The 25631-nt window shown below is 42.0% G+C and overlaps 1 protein-coding gene across 3 annotated transcripts in view; it reads left to right on the top strand.

The window, feature by feature from the left end:
* Window positions 1-1111: 1111 nt before the first annotated feature.
* The window catches only part of rai14 (retinoic acid induced 14), a 44801-nt gene continuing 20281 nt past the window's right edge, over window positions 1112-25631 (top strand). For 2 of the 3 annotated variants that reach the window (XM_045689221.1, XM_045689204.1), the window contains exons 1-4: window positions 7982-8062; window positions 21028-21158; window positions 24155-24243; window positions 24848-24912. In XM_045689221.1, the coding sequence (XP_045545177.1) occupies window positions 7997-8062; window positions 21028-21158; window positions 24155-24243; window positions 24848-24912 (351 nt within the window). In that variant the 5' untranslated portion in view covers window positions 7982-7996. Of the gene's footprint in view, window positions 1390-1975; window positions 2057-7981; window positions 8063-21027; window positions 21159-24154; window positions 24244-24847; window positions 24913-25631 lie in introns of those variants that run through there. The other variant, XM_014129288.2, reaches the window with a different exon arrangement.

Genomic DNA, 25631 nt, shown 5'->3' with positions numbered 1-25631 from the left:
CTGCAGATCCTCTGAGCTGGTGGAAGAACAAGGCCTCTGTCTACCCACGGCTTACTAAAGTCATGAGAGGGAGACTCTGCATAGTGGCCACATCCGTTCCCTCTGAGAGGGTCTTCTCAATAACGGGACAAATAATTACTGAGAGAAGAAACCGCATCAGCCCCTCGAAAGTGAGGCGGCTTGCATTTCTGAATGCAAATCTGAATGCAAAATATGGTCAGCATTGCTGTGTGCTGATGGTTATAACATGGCAATAAAGAAGAGAGAGAAAAGAGGGACCAGTTTAATGTTTTAAGTGGGATGCTGCAGTTTTGCACATTGTTATTTATTTTTCTTTGATATGGAGCAATATTCTATTATTATGTTGTTCAGATTGTATTAGTTTTGAATTGTTACATTTATATGCAATTTGTTTATGTGCATTTAAAGTATAACTTTTTTTAATGTATATAAACAAATTGTGTAATAGCGTCCTTCTTTTTTACATTTATTTCAATTTGTGGGATGCTGCAGTTTTGCAAATTGTTATTTATTTATCTTTGATATGGTGCAATATTATATTATGCTGTTCAGATTGTATTCGTTTTGAATGGTTAGATTTGTATGCACTTTGTTTAAATACATTAAAAAGTTATACTTTAAATGCAAATGTTTAATAGCATTCTTTTTCATAACAAACCAATGCATTTTTAAATAAATTGTGGTTAAGGTAGAGTATGATTTCATTTAATACTTTCATTAGAATTGTTTTAACACCAATCATAGTCAAACTATCGCAAACTGTTTGACTTGAAAAAATACAAAACATATTTTTTTAAAGAGCCGTTTGGGAGCCAAAAGAGCCGGCTCTTTTTGGTGAGCTGAGCCGAACGAGCCGGCTCACTGAAAAGAGCCGGAATGCCCATCACTAATCTGCAGAAATGTAGTGTGATTTTGTGTAGACGCTTTTCTTGTCTACAGTAGTAGAGACGTGTGATCGCCCCGATGTCGGTGTTGTAAACAGTTTTTACTCCTGTAATTGCAATAAAAGCAAGACTATAATTGAATTGCACATTCATTGTACGAAATGTTTATTCATGAATGGGAATATGCAGAAGAGTTTGGTCACGAGGGAAGAATGACGTCACCTTTTCAACCCGTTGAACAATCAGAGAGCTCCCGGTCAAGCGACAGGGACTTGAATAGCCCAACTTTTAATGTATTCTGCCTGAACCTAGCCAGCACAGCCTATCTTGGTGGTCTATTTGTTCATATTAGCCACTCCTTTTCTATGTGTCGATGCTATTTGAATAGATTCCTACCGACTGACAATTTAGTCAACTCTGCATTGAACAGGTTTTGTAGTCTATCAAGAGCAGGCTATTCCTCTGTGAGTCCAACTTTTATAGGGTAAGTGTCCAGTGTTCATATTTACAAAGTTGATGCTTGACTGAATTGTTAGCTCGCTAGCTCTGTTCGTATCTTTCGCTAACGAGCAAGTTTGGTTGAATGATACAAATGTATCGGATAAAAAAAAATAAAAAATCTAAAACCTTGCTGTGGAACATTGTGCACTAATGTAGCCATTATATTCAGTAATCTATTGCTCCAGGCTACTGTAGACAGCCCAAAATCACGTCCAACGTGCGGTGGGACTCGAGCGCTCGCTTGATACTTTGTAGCAGCCAAAAGCTTCAGTCCCATGAGTTTGTTTTCATTCATTAGTGCTGGATAGGCTATGGCGCCTTTAGAATAATGAGCAGAGGGCAAGACACGTTTCTATTGCAAATTGTTAATATTACACAGTTACATAATATTAATGCTAGTAAGGGCTAACTCTCAAATAAGTTATCATGTAAATTACATTACGTTTTCACATTTTATTAATGCCTCGCCCTGTTGCACTTTATATACTATTTAGAGTTATTTTTTTCAGCAGTTAGGCTTATTAAAAGTTTAAGATGTGTAACTATGCATTTTGTTGTTGTTGTTTCAGAGGCTCTCCTGGATAAGTGGGAAGACTGTATGGACCAGGCTTAACATGAAGAGCCTTAAAGCAAAGTTTAGGAAGAGCGACGTAAGAACATGTATCACTTGTCAGTGGGGTTGGGGGGTGGTGGTATGTTATTGCCTGACAGAATGTTTTCATTCATCCATTCATCCGTATGGCTCTGTGACTGTCATAGCAATGAAGCCCTCAGCCGTAAAGCTATTTCAATAACAGCCTCCATAGGTAGTTTCTCCATAGCTGTGACTGAATCATTTGGGTGTGAGTTTTCCAGGCAGGGAGTATTCTAAAGATCCTACAGGAAGTGAGTAGCTTCCACTGAGTATGACTCATCGGTCGTCACGGTGACCTGTATCAGACAGCATTAGTGCCAGAGTGTGGCCATGAAGGGGGGCGATTTAGACACTTTAAATTGGCTACATCCGTCATCTCGGAGGAGTACGTACCTAATCAGGAAGCTGGGGAGAAGTCCAAAAGTCAGGGAGTAGAACACTCAAGTTTGGGTTTTCATAAATCAATTTACATTTCAGAACCGTTCCTATGTTATTGACAGGCAGAGAATTTAGATGCAGAATACCTTCACTGAAATATGTAGGAGTTGATGATTCCTCCTGTGTCATTGGAATACTAAGAGTTGCCAAGAGGCCCAAAAAGTGTTTCAGGGTGGGATTATCTGTGGGAAAAGTACTCTGTTTAGCACTAGTCGTGCGCCTTAAATCATAGGACATACATGGAAGGTATATTTTCTTGCATAATGCAAATCTGATGGGAGATGTATTAACCTAGATACCTCTATTAGCTTGTAATTATAAAAGTGTGAGGCTAAATGCAAATATTAATGCCACAGATAATGGAGTCGTGGATCTGATGCTTTTGTGGTGAAACATAACCATTGCTGATGAATGTAGTTTAACAGTGGGAGTTGCAACCCGTGGGTGTTTTTCACATTAGGTTGCTTAGGAACAGTCTGTCTGTATCTCTGTAACCATCTACTTCACACCCACATAATCACTTCTCACTCTTTTTTTGCTATTAAAAATTCCTCTTCTGTCCTCAAGATTGGCTACAGTTCACTCTTTCCACTGGTTGCCTTAGTGTTAGTAGATTGTAAATGACCTAAACTGTGACCCAGTTCTCTACTCTCATCCTCACAAGAAACACATCGCTCATTGGTGGTCATGGTAGAGTCTTGGACTGAATACATTCAAAACAAACGTTCAAAACTGCTCACTCAGGAAGAAAAAAAACCCATCAGAACCAGCCGTAGACTTGCCTTCTTTATTAACGGATATATTATATTTTAGTTGAATTCTGGTTTAGCATCCAATTGATCCCGTCTTATGAATTTAACATGCTGCTATCGGCCCGTACATATTCCATGTGGCGTTTAGATGTCAATACCAGAACCATGTGCCATTATGAGGCTAGACTTTCCCTCTCATACAATCTGAGAAAACCCTCCTCATATGTCAGAGTAGTGGGATTACTGTGGATCAGCTAGCGCCGCAGACCACGATCATTCTTCCCTCAGCCATACCAAGCTAATCAAGGGCAATAGAAAGAAAATATCCTCCTGATTCTATTTTAGGGCTGTGTGGTAGCCTGAGATTGCGGTGGAATTCATTCCAGAGCCAGACCTTCATTCTTTTACAAAACAAGGAGACCTGGAATGCCAGTATATAAATCGTTTTATGTAGTCAGCCATTTGCCAAATAGTCCTTTTAATGTAATAGGCTATTTTATCCAAGGACTACGGTAATGTTAACTGTCAAATCAATGCTAAATGTGTCTCTCAGGATTTTCTTAATCTGCAATGATCTATTTGCAATAGGCATTCAAGTCAATCACTCTTACAACAGGGAACTCCGCTGAGAATGTTCAGGAATGGAGTGGAGTTGTGTCTACAGTGATTATTAGTGAAATGTCTTGCCCAGCACTCCCAGCTATGTCATTATAGTTCATACATCCTAGTCTCAGCTATCCTTCCCTCTGCACCTCCCCCCCCCCCTGTTTCTTGTAGCCCAAGTGCATATTTTTCAGACTAGACAGTAATCCCCTATAGACCTATCCTTACCTGACACCTTCATTGAGTCTAGTCATCTAGTATGTATGCAACTCTCTGTTACAGGTTAGCCTCTGTTGCTGCAGCTGTATCTTACTGGTTAGTGTTGCAATTGGCTCATATAGGTTAGACACTGTTCCGTTGACCTGATGCTGTTTTACGGAATGCAAGCGCCTTCACAACCCAAATTGGAACTGGATCATCTAGCAGGCCTGTATTGACAGGGCCAGGTGGTGTAAATGTGCTTTCCCAGCTTGGTATTAAACAGATTTAACGTTGCATGAAGGAAAATGTTATATCAAGTGAGCCATGTCTAAAAACAAGTTTCACTGGTAAAAAAAAGAAGCAGCCATTGTAAACTATCAGCAGCAGGTGTCTTACAGTGTCTAGCTATACAAGGTCATAGTAAAAGATAAGAGCTGATTATTTTTATTTTTTGTTGTTGTTGTATGTGTCTGAATAATATTAGCGTTTTAGTCTAAGCCCATTTGGCGATAGCAACAAAAGTGAGAGCCTTGTTTTTTTCTCTGTCTCAGTAAGTCTCTGTGGCTAATGGCCAAGCACATTCCCAGAAACCAGGTTATATCCAGTCTGCTCCCTCCCAGTCACCAATCAGAAATCCACAGCTGCAGTATCTAGACCACAGATCCAATCAGGAGAGAGCTTGAGACCTGGCCAAACTGCAGGTGACCAATCATAGAATCTGGCAGCGGCGCAGCATAGGGGAATGAGACTGGCTGGGCGCAGCGGGACAGGGAGGAGTCCAAGCCTCTGAAGTACTATGCTATTAGAGTCTTTGTAGATCCCTATTCCCAAGGTCTCTGTGGTTTACAGTAGCTACCTTCTGATCTGGCCGAGTTACCATGAACAGTTTTGCACACACACGCCTACACATTTCACAATATTCCTCATTTGAAATATAGATATTGGGATGTGTACTCGAGGTTGATCCAGTCATTATTGTGGTATATCTATTGAAAATACCCCCGGTCTGGCTGGTCACGAGAAGAGAAATTGTAAACAACACTGGAAGCTATTACAACCATGTGTGACCATGCTCATCTTGTTGTCATGTCAACATACTCCGTGTCCCTGCATTACCCTTCTCCCTCCCAGACAGACTCTAGCCTACTACCATACTTCTGCACTGGAGTTGATGTATTACCCTGCCCTGGCTGTCCAGAGGGATTAACAAAGGCTTGTCTCAACATACCGCCCCCTCCAATCCCCTCTAGCCTCCAGACTGTGTCTAATTCATGCGTGTGCTGGATTATGCATCCTCGAGTCACCAAACACGGCTGTCTGAATGATCTCAGCACAGAGCAGGCTACACGCACACTGTCTCTTGTCTCTGTCGTCTCACTGAAAGGCCTCTTAATGGGGGACAGTGACAGTAAACCGGTGTAGGAGGGCTTTAATCTGGGCTGCCTGGTGGGGTGTGTGGGGGGATAGACCCTGGAGGCTTGTCTGAGGGGGGTCTCAGAGACAGTTTATTAAAACTATCACCACGTGGTTTCGTTATCAGTTGTTTACAGAAGCAGAGACAAAGTAGTGGAACCTGGTCAATAACAGAAGGCTTGACTCCCAGTAATTCTGGGTTGAGCTGACTGTGACCCGGAGCATGGTATAGAATGGCTCTGTGGATGTTTAGAGCGCGGTGCTAATTCTGTCTGTTTGAACGCGACAATGGAAAAAAAAATAAAAAATGTGGTAATAAATCAAATGTTCCTGGGTTCGGGCTGGCGGTTACATTATCGCCAGGAATGAGGTAATGATACAGTCCACTGATCACTGATAAAGGGAATGCCAGTAGAGTAGTGGGAGAGAGTGAAACTTAAGTAGAGGAGAGTAGGAGTTATTGGATTTAGCACCTCTTGCATTACTGCAGGCATGACATGTGACCTGAAGGAGTCCAGGTGAAAAGCTTGTAGTGAGATCACTGACAAGGTCATACTGCTATTTGTCACGATTTGGCAACCTTGTGTTAATTTGTTGTTCGCAGAACATTCCTCCTCTGGTCCATCTGATTCAGCTGGTATTTTGGTAGTTGCGCCTCCATAATGCATAGAGTGAGAAGAGGAAACTAAGTAATGAATGTGTTTCTGTGAGGGAGAGCTGTTTTTTTTTCACAATTTCTCAACAGGCATTCAGTGTTTCCGGAAATGGGGAGCTTTCCAAGTCGAATGTTGCTTATTTATTGAACAGGAAAGGCTATTTGTGTTCGTACTGCGATTATTTTTACTGTATGCATCAAAAGCGACATTTAGGCCTCGGCTTGTGGGACGTAACTGAAAGGGAACTCCTGCACAATAATAAACCTTGTGCTCACCCCACCGACTGCAATGGTTCAGAAAACCAGCATCTTTGCCAAGATCACATGCGAGGGAAAACATCATGTTCTTACTCTGAAACCCATAGCAGGATACATATGCTTTCCAACAACAGTCCCTTGTCTGTACCCCAGCCTTGGCTACTCGTCACCTTTACAAGATGAAAAACAGTGAAGGTAATTTGGCCAAGCTCAGTCTGCACTGCGGGGATGGGGAAGCCAGAGGATGGACTGAGAGACTTGAAGCAAAAGGAAATGTGGAAATTATCATTTCTTCCCTCTTTATTTAGCAGTAATTGATGCCATGGGAATATACAGTAGAGTATTTTTTTGCATGATGTCTACACAATGGATTCCTAGCTACAATTGCAAGTCTAAATAGGCTATAAAGTTAATTTGACTAAATGTGAGGGTGTGCATTCAACACACGTTTAGAGGTTTAATACCATGAGGTAATACTGTACATGAGAAGATGTACTATTTTGCATGAAAACAACATGAGACTACTGCTATGTCTGAGAGTGGAAGTCTGTCTGAAACCTACCATATGTTATTTGTTTAACTCAGATTTTTCTGTGGTCTCCAATCCCTTATTTTGTTTGGAGTTTCAAAGTCATGTATACTGCTCGAGCCTATTTGAGATTGCTTAAGCAATTTCAGCTGTTATTTAGTAGAAAGGATGCATTGTTTTGGGGACATTGTGCATGTGCTTTGCGTTAGGAAGTGCTTGAAGTGAACATTTCCATTGTTTATCGAAATGCTGTAGATACTTACCACCCTTTCTACACAGACATGCATCTGTGTGGTGGTAGACAGACAATACCCAAAGGGACGCACTTGAAGTGGTGTCAGAACTCGGGTCATCGGCTGCTCCTCAGACCATTTGTTTTGTGCAGTTGTCTTTGCTGAGCCTGAGAAACAAACCGTATTGCCTGTAGCAAGTTTGCGCTCCGGTGTAAAACTTGCTCCATAAACCAAACATTGAAATCATGGCTCGTGGGTTTTGGCTGTCCTTGGGGGTCCAGAGAAGAGAAAGAGAGAGTGACTTTTACAGTTGCTGTCTGTCTGCACTAAGTGGTCTCCATGTAAATCTAGGCTGATGATTTCACCAGCAGGCCGTAGTGGAAGTCCTTCAGACCAGACCCGGTATGGTAGTACAGTGCACGATAGTGAGAATACCAGAGGAAGCAGGTATACTTTTACAGTACATTGCTCTTATTGTGTGGAGAAGTAATCCTTGAATAGTTGGCACGGTAACAGTATAGAGAGAATACCAGAAGCTGGCTGAGTGACACAACTGTGAGCATTGGAATGAGAACAAGTCTACATATGGAAAAGTGTATTCGGAAGGCAATCCAGAACAGAACACCCCATATACTTGACTATTGTGTAGAAAGTACATGCCTTGTTTCACAGTATTTACATTTTCATGTTGAGCTTAACATACACTCGTAATCACATGGTTTACTGGGGTCTTGGTGTCTTTTACCTAGATTTTCCCTCTCACAATCTCCATAACCCCCCCAGGTCAAATCTATTTATACGATTTGGGCTGCAGATTATGGTCTAAGTGTACTTTTGCCCTCAGGAAATTGCTTCCGGGATAGAGCTTTGCAAGATGGCCTCCTCTTTGTTGAGTGGGACACTCAAGCAGATTCCAGAAATGCTGCATCTGCAATTCTCAGTAGGTCTTATGTAGTTTGTTTCTGCAGTAAGTCCTCCTATGCATGCTTCATATCTGCTATCCAGTAAAGAGCCCTGCTATCACCAGGGACCGCTGTGCTGCTAAGCTGGTGTGACCCAGTGAGCTTCATTTGCTGTGTGTTTATGATGTTGGCCCAGTTGCCTACTGTAATGGGAGTGGCACAGTTAGGATCGTTGGTACAGTTAGGGGACCAAGGTGCTTGCATGACCTGTGGCTAAATAAGTTCTGCACTACAGATTTAGTTGACAGGCACCACTCAATCTTTTGGAATGAATTAGCAAATTCAGCTTTAAGCGTAATTGTTATTATGGCAACATTGGTAAGAGGATCAACAGTTTGTTTTAAGCAGTGACCTGACTATCCGGCTGAGGGGGCAGTCTTCTGATGTAGACATTTCCTTCTTCCTAATAGAAAGTGGCTAAAATTAAACAAATACGTTGAGTGTAGCTGAAGGAATTACAACTTTGCAGTCTGGGTTTATTTTTTCTATTGGAGACATGGGGCCTCAGAGAACAGGAAGTGGACTCGAGTCTAGAACAGATTTTGGAATAACATTTGATGTGAACATTTTATTTTCACCTAATTCATGTCTATTTTCTTTGAATTCTCCATGCTGGTTAGAAAAATGCTTTTGCTCAGTTATGATGCAATTGTCCATATCTGTTCCATTCAAAACTCGTTTTGATATTCGCCATGGGGATTAGTATTTAAAGTGATACTATCCGGTTTGACAACAAGCCTTCTTTGTTGAGATATGTCTCAGAGAGAGTATTGACAGGGGGTTCACCTGTTGGGTTTTTTGACCGGCAGGTCTGGTGAGGTTCACAGCCCTTACATAAAGTAGTCCCCCTGTACACCATACTGTAACCGGACTCATCGGGGATAGGGGTGTTCGGAGGAAAACTTGCTCAGGAACATTACAATAATAACCTTTAAAAAAAAAATACTGTCAAGGTAATTCATGGCAAAGACGGTCTATTTTGCATGTAATGTGCCCATAAGGGAGTAGTTTCTCTATCAGTGTGCTATCCTGCTGCCAGGCTATGAACAGAGACCATTGTGTAGCGATTTAGGGAGCAGAGTTCATGCTTTTCACAGGTTTGACTGGCCTATTGTATAGGAGATGGTACATGTTTAACCTGCCTATGGGCTGACACCATACTGTTACACGCTGTCTGTACCCTGGGGTTTAGCTTGGGAGACTATCATGGTGCTAGTTTCATAGGCAGATGAAACAATCAAATTTGTTGAAAATCCCAAATTAGAAATATTGCAGGTGTGTAGCTTGATACAGTACAAACTTCCAAATGAGGCCCACCTATCCTGCATTAGATCAAACCGAACAATATTGATACAGTTTTGTGAAAAGGTTTCATTAGTTGATTTTGGAACATTACTCAGATTTTCGGAACACTACTCAGAGGACAACTGTTCCCGCCCCTCTCGTTCCCCTGAGGAAGACCTGTTAGAGATAAGGGCTGAATGTTTACTCTTCGAAGAGGGTGGTTATGTTTGTCCCATGTCTTTCTTTACCCTGATGGTCATTTAGCTGCACAAGCCCCTCCAGGTCATTTTAAGTGTTTCCTGTTTTTACAGGGCCTGGCCCTGACTCGAGAGACCCCAGACCAGCCGGTAGCCACTGGGCTATTTTACACAATATTTCTTTCAGCTCTGGGTTTATGAAGGGATGTAGCAAGTCATGGTTTAGTTTTATACGCATCCAAATCCAAGTGGAAATCTGTTCAATTGTTTACTCTTTCACTTTTGCATTAGTTTGAGTACATCGCAACTTCCTCCAACCCCTCACTCAATCTGATCATCTGTCTCCACGTTTGACAAAAGAGCATATTCCAGCCCAAGCCGGTCCATGTCTTCACTAATGTGATCCATGTACTTCTACTGATGGACAGTGGCCTAATCTGTAGCTAGTGTTTCCATGCTTTGGGAGGGGGCTGATTCAGCCCGGATACAGTATGCCGACTTAGCTATTGCTCTACATTTAGTTTTTGAGTGAAAATCTGCAGCAGGGAGGAGTCTCGTGCCTCGCATGACTTATGTGCAAGGGCTGATACATACACATTTTAGTGTGGTGAGTGGGTGTATTATATAAGTAAGCGTGTATTACTATTATCTAGCATTTGCAAGCACTATTATCACATTTCCTTGATGGGGAGGGGGGGGGGGGATTACTGTTGTGTGTTTTATGGCAGTTTTATCAGAGGCACAGCATCCAGCCACGCCCATATTACAGTGGTTTTGAATTTGATCCATTCCATGGAATGTCACTCCCTTTGAAATTTGAGCATTGCATTCCGCTCCACTTAGTCCACTACTGTAGATCTGTCAAATGCAATGGTAAGGCATTCACAGTCCACTGCAGCAATATCCCGCCTCCTGTGTGTCTGTTTCATCTATCGCACTACACCGTACAGTCACGCGATATTGTTCAGTGTTCTGTTTGGTTAGTTCTTCTAGAGCACGGCAGTATTTCCATGTTTTGTTATCTTCTCCGTTCTACTGCAGTTGAAGTAATGCTGGTGCAACCACAGTTCCACAGACATCATCTGGGTTCAAATGAAAGAGAACTGGGAACTGTGGATGTGGTTTGGAACTGCAGTGAAACTTCTCTTTGAAACCGTGAAATGTTTTTGCAGGCTCCAATCAACAACTTTATGATAGACTTATTTACTAAATGTGAATAAGGCTAGTCGACATGTGAAATCCAGCTGGAGTGTAGGCCTAATAGTCAGGAAAGTAATGTGGACTTTGACCCCAGTCTGTCAGAAGTGCAGAGTGAGTGGTTTTTAATGGTGTTGGAGAACAGAACAGACCAGAGCAGGACTGCCACCATTTTAAAGTAGCTGCACTATGTCTCTGTATTAATCTGTAATCCCTGTTTACCCTCCTGCACATTCTTGCTGTAGCCGCTATGGTCTCTCTATCTGGCTGGCTGGCTCACTCCCTTACTGTACTATACACTGACTGACTTTTACTGACTATCTTTGTCTGGCTCACTCCCTTACTGCACTACCAAGGTGTTTGTTACTGACTGTCTGTAACTTCAAATCACTTTTTTTTTGGTCGCGTACACATATTTCGCAGATGTTACCGCAGGTGCAGCGAAATGCTGATATTTCTTGCTTCAACAGTGCAGTAATACCTGACAATACAAAACAATACACAAATCCAAAAAATAAAAATTAAGAAATATCAGAATGAGCAATGTCAGAGTCCAGAATATAAATATATATGTACAGTGCCTTCAGAAAGTATTCACACCACTTGACTTTTTCCACGTTTTGTTGTGTTACAGCCTGAATTTAAAATGGATTAAATTGAGATGTTTTGTCACTGGCCTACATACAATACCCCATAGTGTCAAGGTGGAATTATGTTTTTTTTAAATGTTTGGAAATTAATAAAAAATGAAGCTAGTATTCACACCCCTTGACCTTTTCCACATTTTGTTGTTACAAAGTGGGATTAAAATTGATTTAATTGTATATTTCTTTCAAAGATCTACACAAAATATTCGAATGTCAAAGTGGAAGAAAAATTCTAACCTCGTAAAAAAAATTAAAAAAAATAAAACAAATACAGTGCCATTGGAAAGTATTCTGACCCCTTGACTTTTTCCACATTCTGTTACGTTACAGCCTTATTCTAAAATGGATTTAAAAAAAATTATAATCCTCAGCAATCTACACACAATACTCCACAATGACAAAGCTAAACCAGGTATTTTGATTTTTTTTGTGCAAATATATTAAAAATAAAAACGGATACCTTATTTACATAAGTATTCAGACCCTTTGCTATGAGACTTGGAATAAAGCTCAGGTGTATCCTGTTTCCACTGACCATCCTTGAGATGTTTCTATCACTTTATTGGAGTCCACCTGTGGTAAATTCAATTGATTGGACATGATTTGGAAAGGCACACACCTGTCTATAAGGTCCCACAATTGACAGTGCATGTCAGAGCAAAAACCAAACCATGAGGTCGAAGGAATTGTCCATAGAGCTCCGAGACAAGATTGTGTTGAGGCACAGATCTGGGGAAGGGTACCAAAAAACATGTCTGGAGCTTTGAAGGTCCCCAAGAACACAGTGGCCTCCATCATTCTTAAATGGAAGAAGTTTGGAACCACCAAGACTCTTCCTAGAGCTGGCCGCCCGGCCAAACTGAGCAATCGGGTCAGGATCAAGGCAAAGATGAATGGAGCAAAGTACAGAGAAATCCTTGATGAAAACCTGCTCCAGAGCGCTCAGGACCTCAGACTGGGGCGAAGGTTCACCTTCCAATAGGACAACGACCTTTAGCACACAGTGAAATACAACGCAGGAGTGACTTCGGGACAAGTCTCTGAATGTCCTTGAGTGGCCCGGCCAGAGCCCGGACATGAACTCGATCAAACATCTCTGGAGAGACCTGAAAATAGCTGTGCAGCGACGCTCCCCATCCAACCTGACAGAGATTGAGAGGATCTGCAGAGAAGAATGGGAGAAACTTCCCAAATACAGGTGTGCAATGCTTGCACCAGAAACAATTTATAAGCCTAATTATAGAATTACATATAGAATCCCTATTAATTCACGAGGATCTCTGTGGGCCTAGTCGTAAAGATTTGTAATTTTAACTTTAAAATGTATTACTTTTTATTGTGTCTTGAACACAACCCGTTACACACAACACCAAAAAGTGTCATGACATTTGGCGATTGTCATTAGGCCAGAATTAATGCGTCCACTGTTGTCTGCACATGGCTCAGTGTCGGCCACTCATCCCTGCCTTGGCAAAATGTCAGTTCTCGTGGAACCACATCGCATTTTAGAGCGTAGGCTGTACCACCCATTTTCAGTGGTGTAAAAATACTTTAAAGTACTACTTTACTTAAGTCGTTTTTTGGGTGTCTGTACTTTACTTTACTATTTATATTTTTGACAACTCTTATTTTTACTTCACTACATTACTAATGAACATATTGTACTTTTTACTCCATACATTTTCCCTGACAACCCAAAGTACTCCTTACATTTTGAATGCTTAGCAGAACATGCACTTATCAAGAGAACACATGGTCATCCCTACTGCCTATGTTCTGGCAGACTCCGTAAACAGAAATGCATCTTTTGTAAATAATGTCTGAGTGTTGGAGTGTGCCCCTGGCTATCCGTACATTTAAAAAAGAAATAAGAACATGGTGCTGTCCGCTTTGCTTAATATAAAGAATTTGAAATGATTCATACTTTTACTTTTGATACTTAAGTATATTTAAAACCAAATACTTTGACTTTTACTCAAGTAGTATTTTACTGGGTGACTTTCACTTTTACTTGAGTAACTTTTTATTAAGGTATCTATACTTTTACTCAAGTATGACAATTGAGTACTTTTTCCACCACTGCCCATTTTCAAGTCCATTCGCACATTTTTCTGACATGCGGTTATGATAAAAAGTCGTGTAATAGCCTACAGTTTTCTTGATATTTTGTTTTAGTTATTGTGATCGGCCCAGGTTTTACCGGTACGGCGTACCCCCACTATTTATTTTGCCGGCACGCCGTACTGGACTGTAGCGCCTTGCTTTCACCCCTGACTGTTTTAGAGATTCAATGACCAGGAGATTGCATGTGATGAGCTGCTGCATTTTACAGCTTGACTTTTTCCTTCCCCTCAGCTAGCTGCCTGTAGATAGCCTAGCCGACTGGAATAACACTGGCTATTCCCAAATCTCTTGCAGAGCCGTGTCTCATTACGCTGCATACCAAAAATAGTGACAGAGACTTTAGCAGCCAGCAGCCACACCGGGCCCTCTACAGTATATATCAGGGCTGACTTCACTGCTCTACTTTCCCCTGGCCCCTGCTGTGTAGAAACTGCAGGTCACCAAGTCCTCCACCAGCACGGCTCAGGTAGCGCTACAACAGAAAGGGATGAATCAATTTATAAACAAAGCACTGTAAGCAGTAAGCACCACTGTTCAATCATATCCCATGGACAAATTCATGCAGTATACAGTCATTTTCATGAGGACATAATACTAGAAATGTTGTTTTGACAATGTACCTTTTTTCTATTCCTACAGTGCACAATATGTAATATTTGACATCTGTAGGAGCCTTCAAAGGGTATTTTTTTCCCCCAGACGTTATACACACAGTCACGTGGCTTGTTATATAAAGCAGGCAGACGGGCATCAAGGTTTTCAGTTACTGTTCAGTTGAACGTTCGAATGGACAAAACTAGTGACCTAAGCGACTTTGAGTGGGGTATTATCGTCTGTGCCAGGCGCGCCGGTTCCAGTACCTCAGACGACTGGCCTCCTGGGCTTTTCACACAGGTCATAGTCTAGGGTTTACCGAGAATGATGCGACAAACACAAAACATCCAAACAGTGGCAGTCCTGTGGACGAAAATAGCTCATTGAGGAGAGAGGCCCGAAGGAGAATGGCAAGAATCGTGCAAGCGAACAGGCGGGCCAAATAACGGCACAGTACATCAGTGATGTGCAGAACGGCATCTCGGTACGCACAACTCGGCGATCCCTGTCACGGATGGGCTATTGCAGCAGACGACCACGCCAGGATCCACTCCTATCAGCTAAAAACAAGAAGAAGCGGCTTCAGTGGGCACGCGATCACCAACACTGGACAATTGAGGAGTGGGAAAACATTGCCTGGTTCGACGAATCCCATTTCCTGTTGCGTCATGCTGATGGCAGAGTCAGGATTTGGCGTAAACAGCATGAGTCCATGGACCCATCCTGCCTGGTGTCACCTGTACAGGCTAGTGGCAGTGGTCTAATAGTGTGGAGAATGTTTTCCCGGCACACATTAGGTCCCTTGATACCAATTGAGCAACGTTTCCATGGCACGAAAAATTTTGGCTGTTATGGAAGAAAAGGGGGTCTGGCCCGGTACTAGTGTAGATGGGTGTACCTAACAAACTGGCCACTGAGTGTATACAGTATGTCACGTTTCAGTTCATTATCTATAGATCACAGCAATGGCCTTCCAATGAGATGACTGTAGTCTGCCAGCACAGGTCCTGAGCTTGATGTTTATAAGAGGAATAATCTACCATACAACACTAACGTCAGATCATCCTAACAGTATAACCCCTTCACTATTTAGGTGCTAGAGTTCTACAGGGAAGAAACATGTGTTCACTAATTGCTACCACTAGGCTTGTGTTATCTAATACTGTAAGATATGCTTTCAGTTTGAATTGCTCATAGAAAACCAGTTGGCTGAATCCAAATGCCCTCTATTACCATGTATGGAAAGTTGGAAACCAATTACATGGAGGTTTTCAGATTTGTTTTACATATTTGTCCACTTACCCACGTGAAAAAATACTACAGTACTTACTACATAATTCTATACTAAACTGTTGTAGACTATAGAATACTATACTACACACTGTAGTATCCCTCGATCATGTGTAGTACTTACTATATATAGAATGTTGTAAAATACTATAGTAAATACTACAGTATTATCCGAAGAAAAAAAAAATCGCTGCAGTAAATAGTACAGTAATGTCCACAAAAACAGTATAGTCCGCAAAAACACTACACTTTTGTAAACTATAATAAATACTACAGTATTAATTTGCGTATAACCTTCCCATTCCCCTCCCCCAATATCGCAATTTGTGCCACCCAATAAGTGGGAAACCTACAGTACATGACAAGTATAGACCATATATTATGTTCCCTACAGGTTATAGAGAAGAGCTGAAGCTCTGAACTATCCGTTCAGACCCCAGTCCTACCTACAGGTTATAGAGAAGAGCTGAAGCTCTGAACTATCCGTCCAGACCCCAGTCCTACCTACAGGTTATAGAGAAGAGCTGAAGCTCTGAACTATCCGTCCAGACCCCAGTCCTACCTACAGGTTATAGAGAAGAGCTGAAGCTCTGAACTATCCGTCCAGACCCCAGTCCTACCTACAGGTTATAGAGAAGAGCTGAAGCTCTGAACTATCCGTCCAGACCCCAGTCCTACCTACAGGTTATAGAGAAGAGCTGAAGCTCTGAACTATCCGTCCAGACCCCAGTCCTACCTACAGGTTATAGAGAAGAGCTGAAGCTCTGAACTATCCGTTCAGACCCCAGTCCTACCTACAGGTTATAGAGAAGAGCTGAAGCTCTGAACTATCCGTCCAGACCCCAGTCCTACCTACAGGTTATAGAGAAGAGCTGAAGCTCTGAACTATCCGTCCAGACCCCAGTCCTACCTACAGGTTATAGAGAAGAGCTGAAGCTCTGAACTATCCGTCCAGACCCCAGTCCTACCTACAGGTTATAGAGAAGAGCTGAAGCTCTGAACTATCCGTCCAGACCCCAGTCCTACCTACAGGTTATAGAGAAGAGCTGAAGCTCTGAACTATCCGTCCAGACCCCAGTCCTACCTACAGGTTATAGAGAAGAGCTGAAGCTCTGAACTATCCGTCCAGACCCCAGTCCTACCTACAGGTTATAGAGAAGAGCTGAAGCTCTGAACTATCCGTCCAGACCCCAGTCCTACCTACAGGTTATAGAGAAGAGCTGAAGCTCTGAACTATCCGTTCAGACCCCAGTCCTACCTACAGGTTATAGAGAAGAGCTGAAGCTCTGAACTATCCGTCCAGACCCCAGTCCTACCTACAGGTTATAGAGAAGAGCTGAAGCTCTGAACTATCCGTCCAGACCCCAGTCCTACCTACAGGTTATAGAGAAGAGCTGAAGCTCTGAACTATCCGTCCAGACCCCAGTCCTACCTACAGGTTATAGAGAAGAGCTGAAGCTCTGAACTATCCGTCCAGACCCCAGTCCTACCTACAGGTTATAGAGAAGAGCTGAAGCTCTGAACTATCCGTCCAGACCCCAGTCCTACCTACAGGTTATAGAGAAGAGCTGAAGCTCTGAACTATCCGTTCAGACCCCAGTCCTACCTACAGGTTATAGAGAAGAGCTGAAGCTCTGAACTATCCGTCCAGACCCCAGTCCTACCTACAGGTTATAGAGAAGAGCTGAAGCTCTGAACTATCCGTCCAGACCCCAGTCCTACCTACAGGTTATAGAGAAGAGCTGAAGCTCTGAACTATCCGTCCAGACCCCAGTCCTACCTACAGGTTATAGAGAAGAGCTGAAGCTCTGAACTATCCGTCCAGACCCCAGTCCTACCTACAGGTTATAGAGAAGAGCTGAAGCTCTGAACTATCCGTCCAGACCCCAGTCCTACCTACAGGTTATAGAGAAGAGCTGAAGCTCTGAACTATCCGTCCAGACCCCAGTCCTACCTACAGGTTATAGAGAAGAGCTGAAGCTCTGAACTATCCGTCCAGACCCCAGTCCTACCTACAGGTTATAGAGAAGAGCTGAAGCTCTGAACTATCCGTTCAGACCCCAGTCCTACCTACAGGTTATAGAGAAGAGCTGAAGCTCTGAACTATCCGTTCAGACCCCAGTCCTACCTACAGGTTATAGAGAAGAGCTGAAGCTCTGAACTATCCGTCCAGACCCCAGTCCTACCTACAGGTTATAGAGAAGAGCTGAAGCTCTGAACTATCCGTCCAGACCCCAGTCCTACCTACAGGTTATAGAGAAGAGCTGAAGCTCTGAACTATCCGTCCAGACCCCAGTCCTACCTACAGGTTATAGAGAAGAGCTGAAGCTCTGAACTATCCGTTCAGACCCCAGTCCTACCTACAGGTTATAGAGAAGAGCTGAAGCTCTGAACTATCCGTTCAGACCCCAGTCCTACCTACAGGTTATGGAACATTTGCTCTTTTAGTAGTTCTCCAGTAGGTTTCTTCAAGGAGAAAGCTTCCACTTCTATGTAAAAGATAATAAAACAAAATCACTTCAGTCAAGACTACAGAAATGTCTGCAAAAACACTACAGTATACTACAGTCCACAAAAGCACTACATTAATTACTATAGTGTATATACTACAGTTTTCTTTTAATGCCATATTTAGACTAAAGTTAAGTGTAGACTTTAGATTCTGCAAAGAGTTTACAGTGAATACTACAGTAAAGTCCGCAAAAACACTACAGTATTTATAATTATATATAGTATTTTTTTATGTGGAAAGTTGTGTGTGTGAGCTGAGTTCATAGATGATGAATATGTCATACCCTGCTGTGTGTACCAGATCAGAACAGTGCATCTTGCCGGTGTTGGGTAGGGTAAGGTTTGGTATTCCCGGACTGTCTGTGAGCTGGCTTCTGTTACAACATTCCCAAAATAGTGATGGAGTAGAGGAGTGTCTGACCCCTCTGCTCTTTCTGCAGCTCATCTATGCATACCTGAGGTCGCAGGTCTCTTCAACAGGTCCCCTTCCTCTGCTCACGTGGCGGTGTCAGGTAGAACCCATAAGAACTAATAACATAGCTTCAACGTAAACCTGGCTTTGAAATGGCTTCGGAAAGGACACCATGGAATAAGCATCATCTCCTACCGTCCACATACTGATGTCTGATAGACATCTTGACTTTTGATGACACTTCTATTGTCGGATGGCCCTCAAATAAAAACAGAATTAATACTACCTACCAGGCCAGACAGTTTCCTTCAGAGCAGCACGTAAAGCTGAGTACATGAGTCAGTCACAAAGCATTGGTCCGGTTTGTTTTTGGTGTGGGAGGGAGTGGTAAAGAATCTTGACTGGGGGGGGTTCTCTGTGTTATTTTTCTCCCTGTTACAGAGGCGGACTGTCAGACTGATGGATAGTCCTCCTCTTGCATGTAGAGTTAACTTTGAGTTCCCACTCTACTCACGTCACCTTACTTTTCCTTCTCTCTCTGTCTCTGCGTGTGTGCACACAAGTGCGGAGAGAATGGATACTCGTTCCAGACTGAGCCTCCCATCATCCTAACAGTTAAGCCAGTGCCTTAACCCTCCAAAAAGATGGAAATGAATGGGTGGATAGTTGCTATCATCGAGCATATGAGCATGCCAGGCAGGGTAGGGCAGAGTCAGTGTGGCCTGGCCAGCCAGTGACCTACTATGAGGTCAGACTGGAGCCCTGTACGTCTTGACAGTCAGTCAGGATTACAAATGAGGGCAATTCGTTGTGAAAATGGACTGCGGCTGAGTTAGAAAAACAATCCTCCCTGTTTTGGGACATTAGTCACTTTCGGGACATTTCAACCATTCCTGTGGCCTCATTTATCAATGGTGCATGCGCACAAAAACATACCCTAAACCTTTCGTGCGCTGGTTTTCCCGCAAAGATTCGTATTTATCAATGTTGAACTTGACGGGAAAGTGTGCGTATTTCCACGCACTTCTCAAACCATGCTTACGCACGACTTCTAGTGGTTTATCAATTGTATTGCAAGCAAATATTTGTATTTAGTTGGAAATAGAGGTTTTTCATGCACGGGAATTATAATAATGGTAGGCTAATAAAACATTAGAGTAGGCCTAATGATAAAACGGGTGCATTTTCTGTTGGTAAGAAGATCGCATAGCAATGTCGCATAATATAGTCTATTTATGTTGCTTTTATTATATAGGCCTAAATCATAATCATATTGCAGGGCATGTATCCTTTTCTCATATGACTGGTTTATACACAACAATTAGTAGGCTACCATTTATCAATCGCTCATTCAATAGTCAACCATGCTCGAAAGTAAAGACCGTGAGTCTATGACAGTATGGCTAGGGTACAGTATTGCTGTGCGATAGGAGCTCGAGTCTGCGCAACATAATATCCTGTTTAATCTCAGAACCTATACCAAGTCAGGACATAGAAACACAATCATTTATTGCTGAATAGTTTTTGAGGGGGCTTTTTATTTAGTTTTTTATTTTATTTAGTAAATTTAGATATGCGAATTGTTGTTCAATATTTTGTTTAACGTGTGCACTGTAGCATTTACTTTTAAAGTGTTCAATAGACAGTTCATTTCGCAAAATTCACGGCCAGTGTTTGGCAGTCGCTGCTAATCAATGTTACTCGCTAATTTCTTGAAAAAAGATCAAATTTGACAAAGCGCTTCAGAAACTGTCATGACCCAGTTCTAACATTTTCAAATCATACAGCCAATGAGGGGATTTATGTTACCATAAAAGGCGAATGGAGGGCGTTTTCCCAGGCGGGGTTTGTAACGCGAACGCAGAAATATAATATGCCTCTGATTTATCAATGAAAACATGCGTATATGTTGAAAGCGACAGTTTGGTAAATTTCAATTATTTGTTGCGCACGCAAATCTAGAATCTCCATGTACGCCAGAATTGTGTTAGGAACGTGTGCACGGTTGATAAATGAGGCCCCTGGGCTCTGGTAAAATGAATGCCCTTGTAAATCTCTGCAGACAAGCATTTATTTGAGCAATTGATTTCATGGTTTAGGAGCAGAGGGAAGCTGGCTCCCCTAGGCATTGTGTTTTCACAGTAATATGATCACGTGGTCTCAGGCAAGAAAACATGGGATAGGCCTAAGGTTTTCGAACAGAATGAGTGTCACGCAATACAGCCACGGTCATCACGTTATCGTGGCCAAAACAACGTGTTAAAAGTGAAACAATCTTCTGTTAATGGTGTTGAAACAACCTCCTGGTGCAGCTTGTCTAATGCCCATAAGCTACCCTAATGCCTTTAAGCTATAATGGAACTGTGTTCATCAGGTTATGTAATGGGGAGTTCCCTATTTAAGGATTAAGTCTAAATGGGATTATCACCTAGATTTGAGGTTACCAGAGAGACACGGCTGGCCGCGTTCACAGGCGGAATTGTGTTTAGCTAGGTTCACTGTGGAGTAAAACCAACCAACCGCTATGACTTCTCTTATCTTTTATGCTAATTGTCTACAATGGGTAAGGAACTGTGGTTTTTGCCACACAGGATTTGGAAGAGTAGTGGGAGGGTAGTAGGTACATTCTACTCTGTGAATGAGAAGCATTAGCCTCTGTGACGTTGTTTCGTTCTCTCCCTCCTCAGGCCCACGAATGGAGCAAAAATGATGAGCGCCTCCTGGTAGCTGTGGAACACGGCGAGGTGGAGAAGGTGGCCTCTCTCCTCACCAAGAAAGGAGCCAGCGCGGTCAAACTGGACAATGAGGGAAAGTCAGCGTGAGTATCGAGGGTTGAGGGAATTGGGACAGCTTGGAGATTTAGGAGGTGGGTTTTGCAAACTGAATTAAAGGACAATTTGGAATATGAATATAGTCTGTTTATTGTTTGAATCAATTACATATTTGCTCATCTTCCCCAGACCATCTAAAACTCCAATACTGATACTGTTTCAGTGCAGAATAGAAGTTGCAGTACGTGGCTATTCCCCCACAGTTCTATGATGACACATCCTACAATAGTTGATAACGATGGAATCGGCCCCAGGCAACTGTTTGACTCAATAAGCCATAGCCCCTGTCACTAATGGAGATGCTACTGAACTGAACTGCCCTAGATACCCTGTTGAAGGAGGGAATAAGTCATGTGGAGCCAGATAAGGTTGAGGTATTATCATGGTTAGAGAAAGTTAAAGAAAGTAATGCAAATCACTGGTTCTGAATGAACTGCACCCTGACAATGAATTGCTAACTATAGCACCATAGAGATGTAATTATATCTGTACCAGCATCACTGTCATCATATATCTCCTTTCTTCCTCCTGTTTAGCTTTGCCCTTCCTCCTATTCCATAATGAATATGTGCTAAAGTCTAAATGCCATCTTTTGTTACTCATGATGGGGAAATGATTAAATTGGTGAGCTAATGATTCATAAAATGCACCCCACGCACTGTTTTGGGAAAGCCATTCCTGTGCCCTTCTCTCTTTCCATGTGTACAAACCTGTGAGAATCTATGGCCTTTCATTGATAGCCTATTGAACATAATATAATTCCAATTGTATAGAGTAGGGCATGGTCTCCTTTTGTGTTTAACAATCTCCCAAATACCACAAAGCGTGATTGTGTCCTGATATTGTCCTGATTTCTATAGGCTCTGAATGGACTTGACAGCCATGCTCCCACTTCCTAGCTGGACCAGATAATGCGGAGGGACAGTGTTAATGTTTGACCTCTTTCTGACAGTTGTAGACAGAGCACCACCTCCAGAGACCAGTGAAAGATGACACCACTGACCTAAATATATTTAGTAATTTACTTTGAGGGAGATTTGCACACACCAGCCAGCCACACAATTAGGGCTGGGAATTGCCAGGGACCTCACGATACGATATTATCACCATACTTAGTTGCCGATACGATATGTATTGCGATTCTCACGATTCTATATGTATTACGAATCGGAAACTGTGATTTTATTGCGATTTGATGTTCCAAAAATATTGCTCACTGTATATCTGCTGCAGAGAGACAAGAGAAAGAATGAGTTTTGATCAGTCCGGGAAATAAAAGGGCTGAAAACATGTTGGCTCACTATTTAAAAGGAAGATGGAGAACAAGCTATAGGATGAAAACTACCAGAGTTTTGGCGCAGGTACAGCCGACTACAGAAACAAAAACCATATATATATAATACTATATATATATATATATATATATATATAGTATCATATTGCGATATGTAACTATCAGGCTACATATGTGTTTTTAATGTCACTCATACAAAGACACCATTGTTTACATATCTGACCTTCCAAGGTTTCCCAGAAGGACACACACTGACTGGCATGGCATACCCAAACAGCCAGTGTCGCCATGGAGATACTGGAGACTTCTAATTTGTGCATAATGACTGGAATGGGTGGAAACTGCTGGTGTCTGAAAGCACGACATCTCTCATTATTATTATTATTATTATTATTATTATTATTATTATTGCAAAACACACACACAGATAATCACGTGATAACTCTGTTTATGTGTGTGTGTCCTATGTAGTCTGATTCATTAGGAAAATGCAACTAATTCAGTTCATTACATGACGAGTAATTGCAAGTCATTGTCTTAAATTAATATTGATAATATCGTTTTCTAGGAGTTAAATTGTGCCCTTCCACTTGTGCTTGTTATCAGAAATGAATAATAATTTATTGACCTTGCAATTGATGTCCCGAGGAAGTGTAATTGGTGTTGAAATGTGGGCTCACTGTGGAAGCTGTTGGAGAATGCTTAATTAAACATTCATTAGAAATGGAACAGACATATCAGGCTGTGCCAGGCATATCAAACATGTTAGTCAGGCAAGTGTGTTTGATTAATGCCTTTCCATTCTGAGGGTAATTCATTTCAGCAGATACACTGCGTAAGCTCTATTAAATAGTCTGGACACTTAACTTATCTAAACACTTGCTTATCTAAATGTTCCAGTATTAGATCATCCATGTTCATTACAAAAAATCTGTGTTCTTCCAAAAAACTATGTGAAAGAAATGGTCTCGTTATCTCTTCCAATTAAAATCACAACGTTTCACAGCAGAACTGATTTATAAACAGGTGCAAACACACTTGGATTAATTACTCAGTCTGACTACTTCAATATTTCTTTCACACATCCTTGGATCAGTCAAAGTAATTCGGAAGAAGTGCACCAGAATGCTTGGAATCTGGAACCTGCTCTGCGCTTTCCTTCTTCAACATTTTGTTTTCATCGTTTTGAGGAAGACATCCTCTATAGCAGTGGTAATTGTTCTGTTGTCATGTTCTTGAGTTAAATGGTGCTAGAGGCCGTGTGTGTGTGTGTGTGTGTGTGTGTGTGTGTGTGTGTGTGTGTGTGTGTGTGTGTTAGCTCTGAGTCGGCTTGATTGCCTAGAGCAGAGCTCATTGATCCACAGCAATGCACTCACCCTGTTCTAACACCACATTCCGTAGCACCGAATTCAAAAGTCACCTTGCCACTTAACCTTCTTTTGATGTTTCCAACTTCAAGAAGCAGATCTGGCCAGTGATAATCATATTGACAGATCACATTGGTGAAGATTGAATTGTAGTGTTGTTGACCTTTTGTTTGCTTTTTGTGTAGGGAATTGTAGTATTTATTTTCTTCACAATTTGATTGCTGTATTTTCTGTTTATTCCTCCAATGACATGTTTAATCTCCACTGTACCATTCCACTGTGTTAGACTGATCATCTCGATGTCCTGTCTCTCCTCGTACAGTCTCCATGTGGCTGCCACCCGTGGTCAAACTGATTGTCTGGCAGTCATCCTGGCCCATGGAGTGGACACATCAGTCATAGACACCTCAGGTTAGTGGACTGCATTCCTCAGGGTTCCCCAATAGGTGATTGTTATTTGGCACCATGAGTTTTCTGAGCAATGTTTTTTTTTGTAAATCATTTCCGGTGTTGGACATAAGACTGTCAAATCACCAGGAAATCATTTTAAAGTGATTTAAAATATGTTCCCAAGTATTCCCACGCATAAATAGAAAGGTATATGTGATCGTATCCCAACGTAATCAAGGTTTGAAATGATTCTTTACTTGTTAAATACTAAATCTGTTTTGGATTCTTGCAGTCAATTTGTAGTCTACAAATTATTTATAACTATGTTTTGCCCCCCCCCACACGGCTGAATTGGGACCCCTGACATACCTTTTTGTACTGTGCCTGCCCAAAGATCCAGATTAATAATTCAAGGCAGAGCTACTTACATAACATGTGAATATCTCCAGAACATAGTGTAGGTGAACATTCACCTATAGACCTAATCTGCCCAGAAACTTTTCTCAAGTATGATTCTACTGCTAGTGGTTACAGATATAGACTTGAGACCAGCAGGGAGTTGAATTCAACTGAAGCTGCAACGGAAGATATCTCACCTGGATGTATTTTTCCCCCCCCCCCTCAGGTTTTAGTGCTTTACACCTCGCTGCCAAAAACAACCATCAGGAGTGTGCCAAAAAGCTTATACAGGTAAGATGGAGCTACTGAATGAATGAAACTGCAAATGTAAATGCTGACCGATAACTCTCTCACTGGCTGTATCGGATGAAGCCATTGTGTTATAGCTTCGTTCTGAAGGTAGGTAAGGAGTCAAGCGCAGGAGAGCAGAGATGTCAATGTAGCGTTTCTTTTAACAGGCAAGTCCAAAAAAACGGTACAATCACAATCACCCCAAAAAACAACGCCCAAGACAATGAGAACTAACAGTTACTCACGGAAGGAGAAGGAGAATAAACCAATGCTCCTTACTATAACAAACACACGTGAATAAACTGAGGAAAGCCTCCACGAGCAACATGAAGATAATCCCGCACAAACCTAAGCGGGGAAACGGGTAAATATACACACAGAAATTAAAGCAAATGAAAACCAGGTGTGCATGAACCAAAGACAAAACCAACGGAAAAAAAGAAAAATGGATCGGTGATGGCTAGTAGGCCGGCGACGCCGAGCACCGCCGAACAAGGAGAGGAACCACCATCGGTGGAAGTCGTGACACATTGATATGTTATTATCACCCTTATGTATGGGTCATTTGTATGCAAGCGAGCTAAAACAGTTGTGCTTTTCGTTGAATCCCAATTTTAAAAAAAGGGTCTCTCTGACCATTGTGAAGATGGGTTCACTGACTGACTGTAATGTCTTGTGGTGAGAGGTGTGTCATATCTGGTTGTGTTCTGTCTGGAGGT

Source organism: Salmo salar, chromosome ssa01 (genome assembly GCF_905237065.1).
Source record: "Salmo salar chromosome ssa01, Ssal_v3.1, whole genome shotgun sequence".
Taxonomy (NCBI): domain Eukaryota; kingdom Metazoa; phylum Chordata; class Actinopteri; order Salmoniformes; family Salmonidae; genus Salmo; species Salmo salar.
This window is presented reverse-complemented; position numbering and strand designations above follow the sequence as displayed.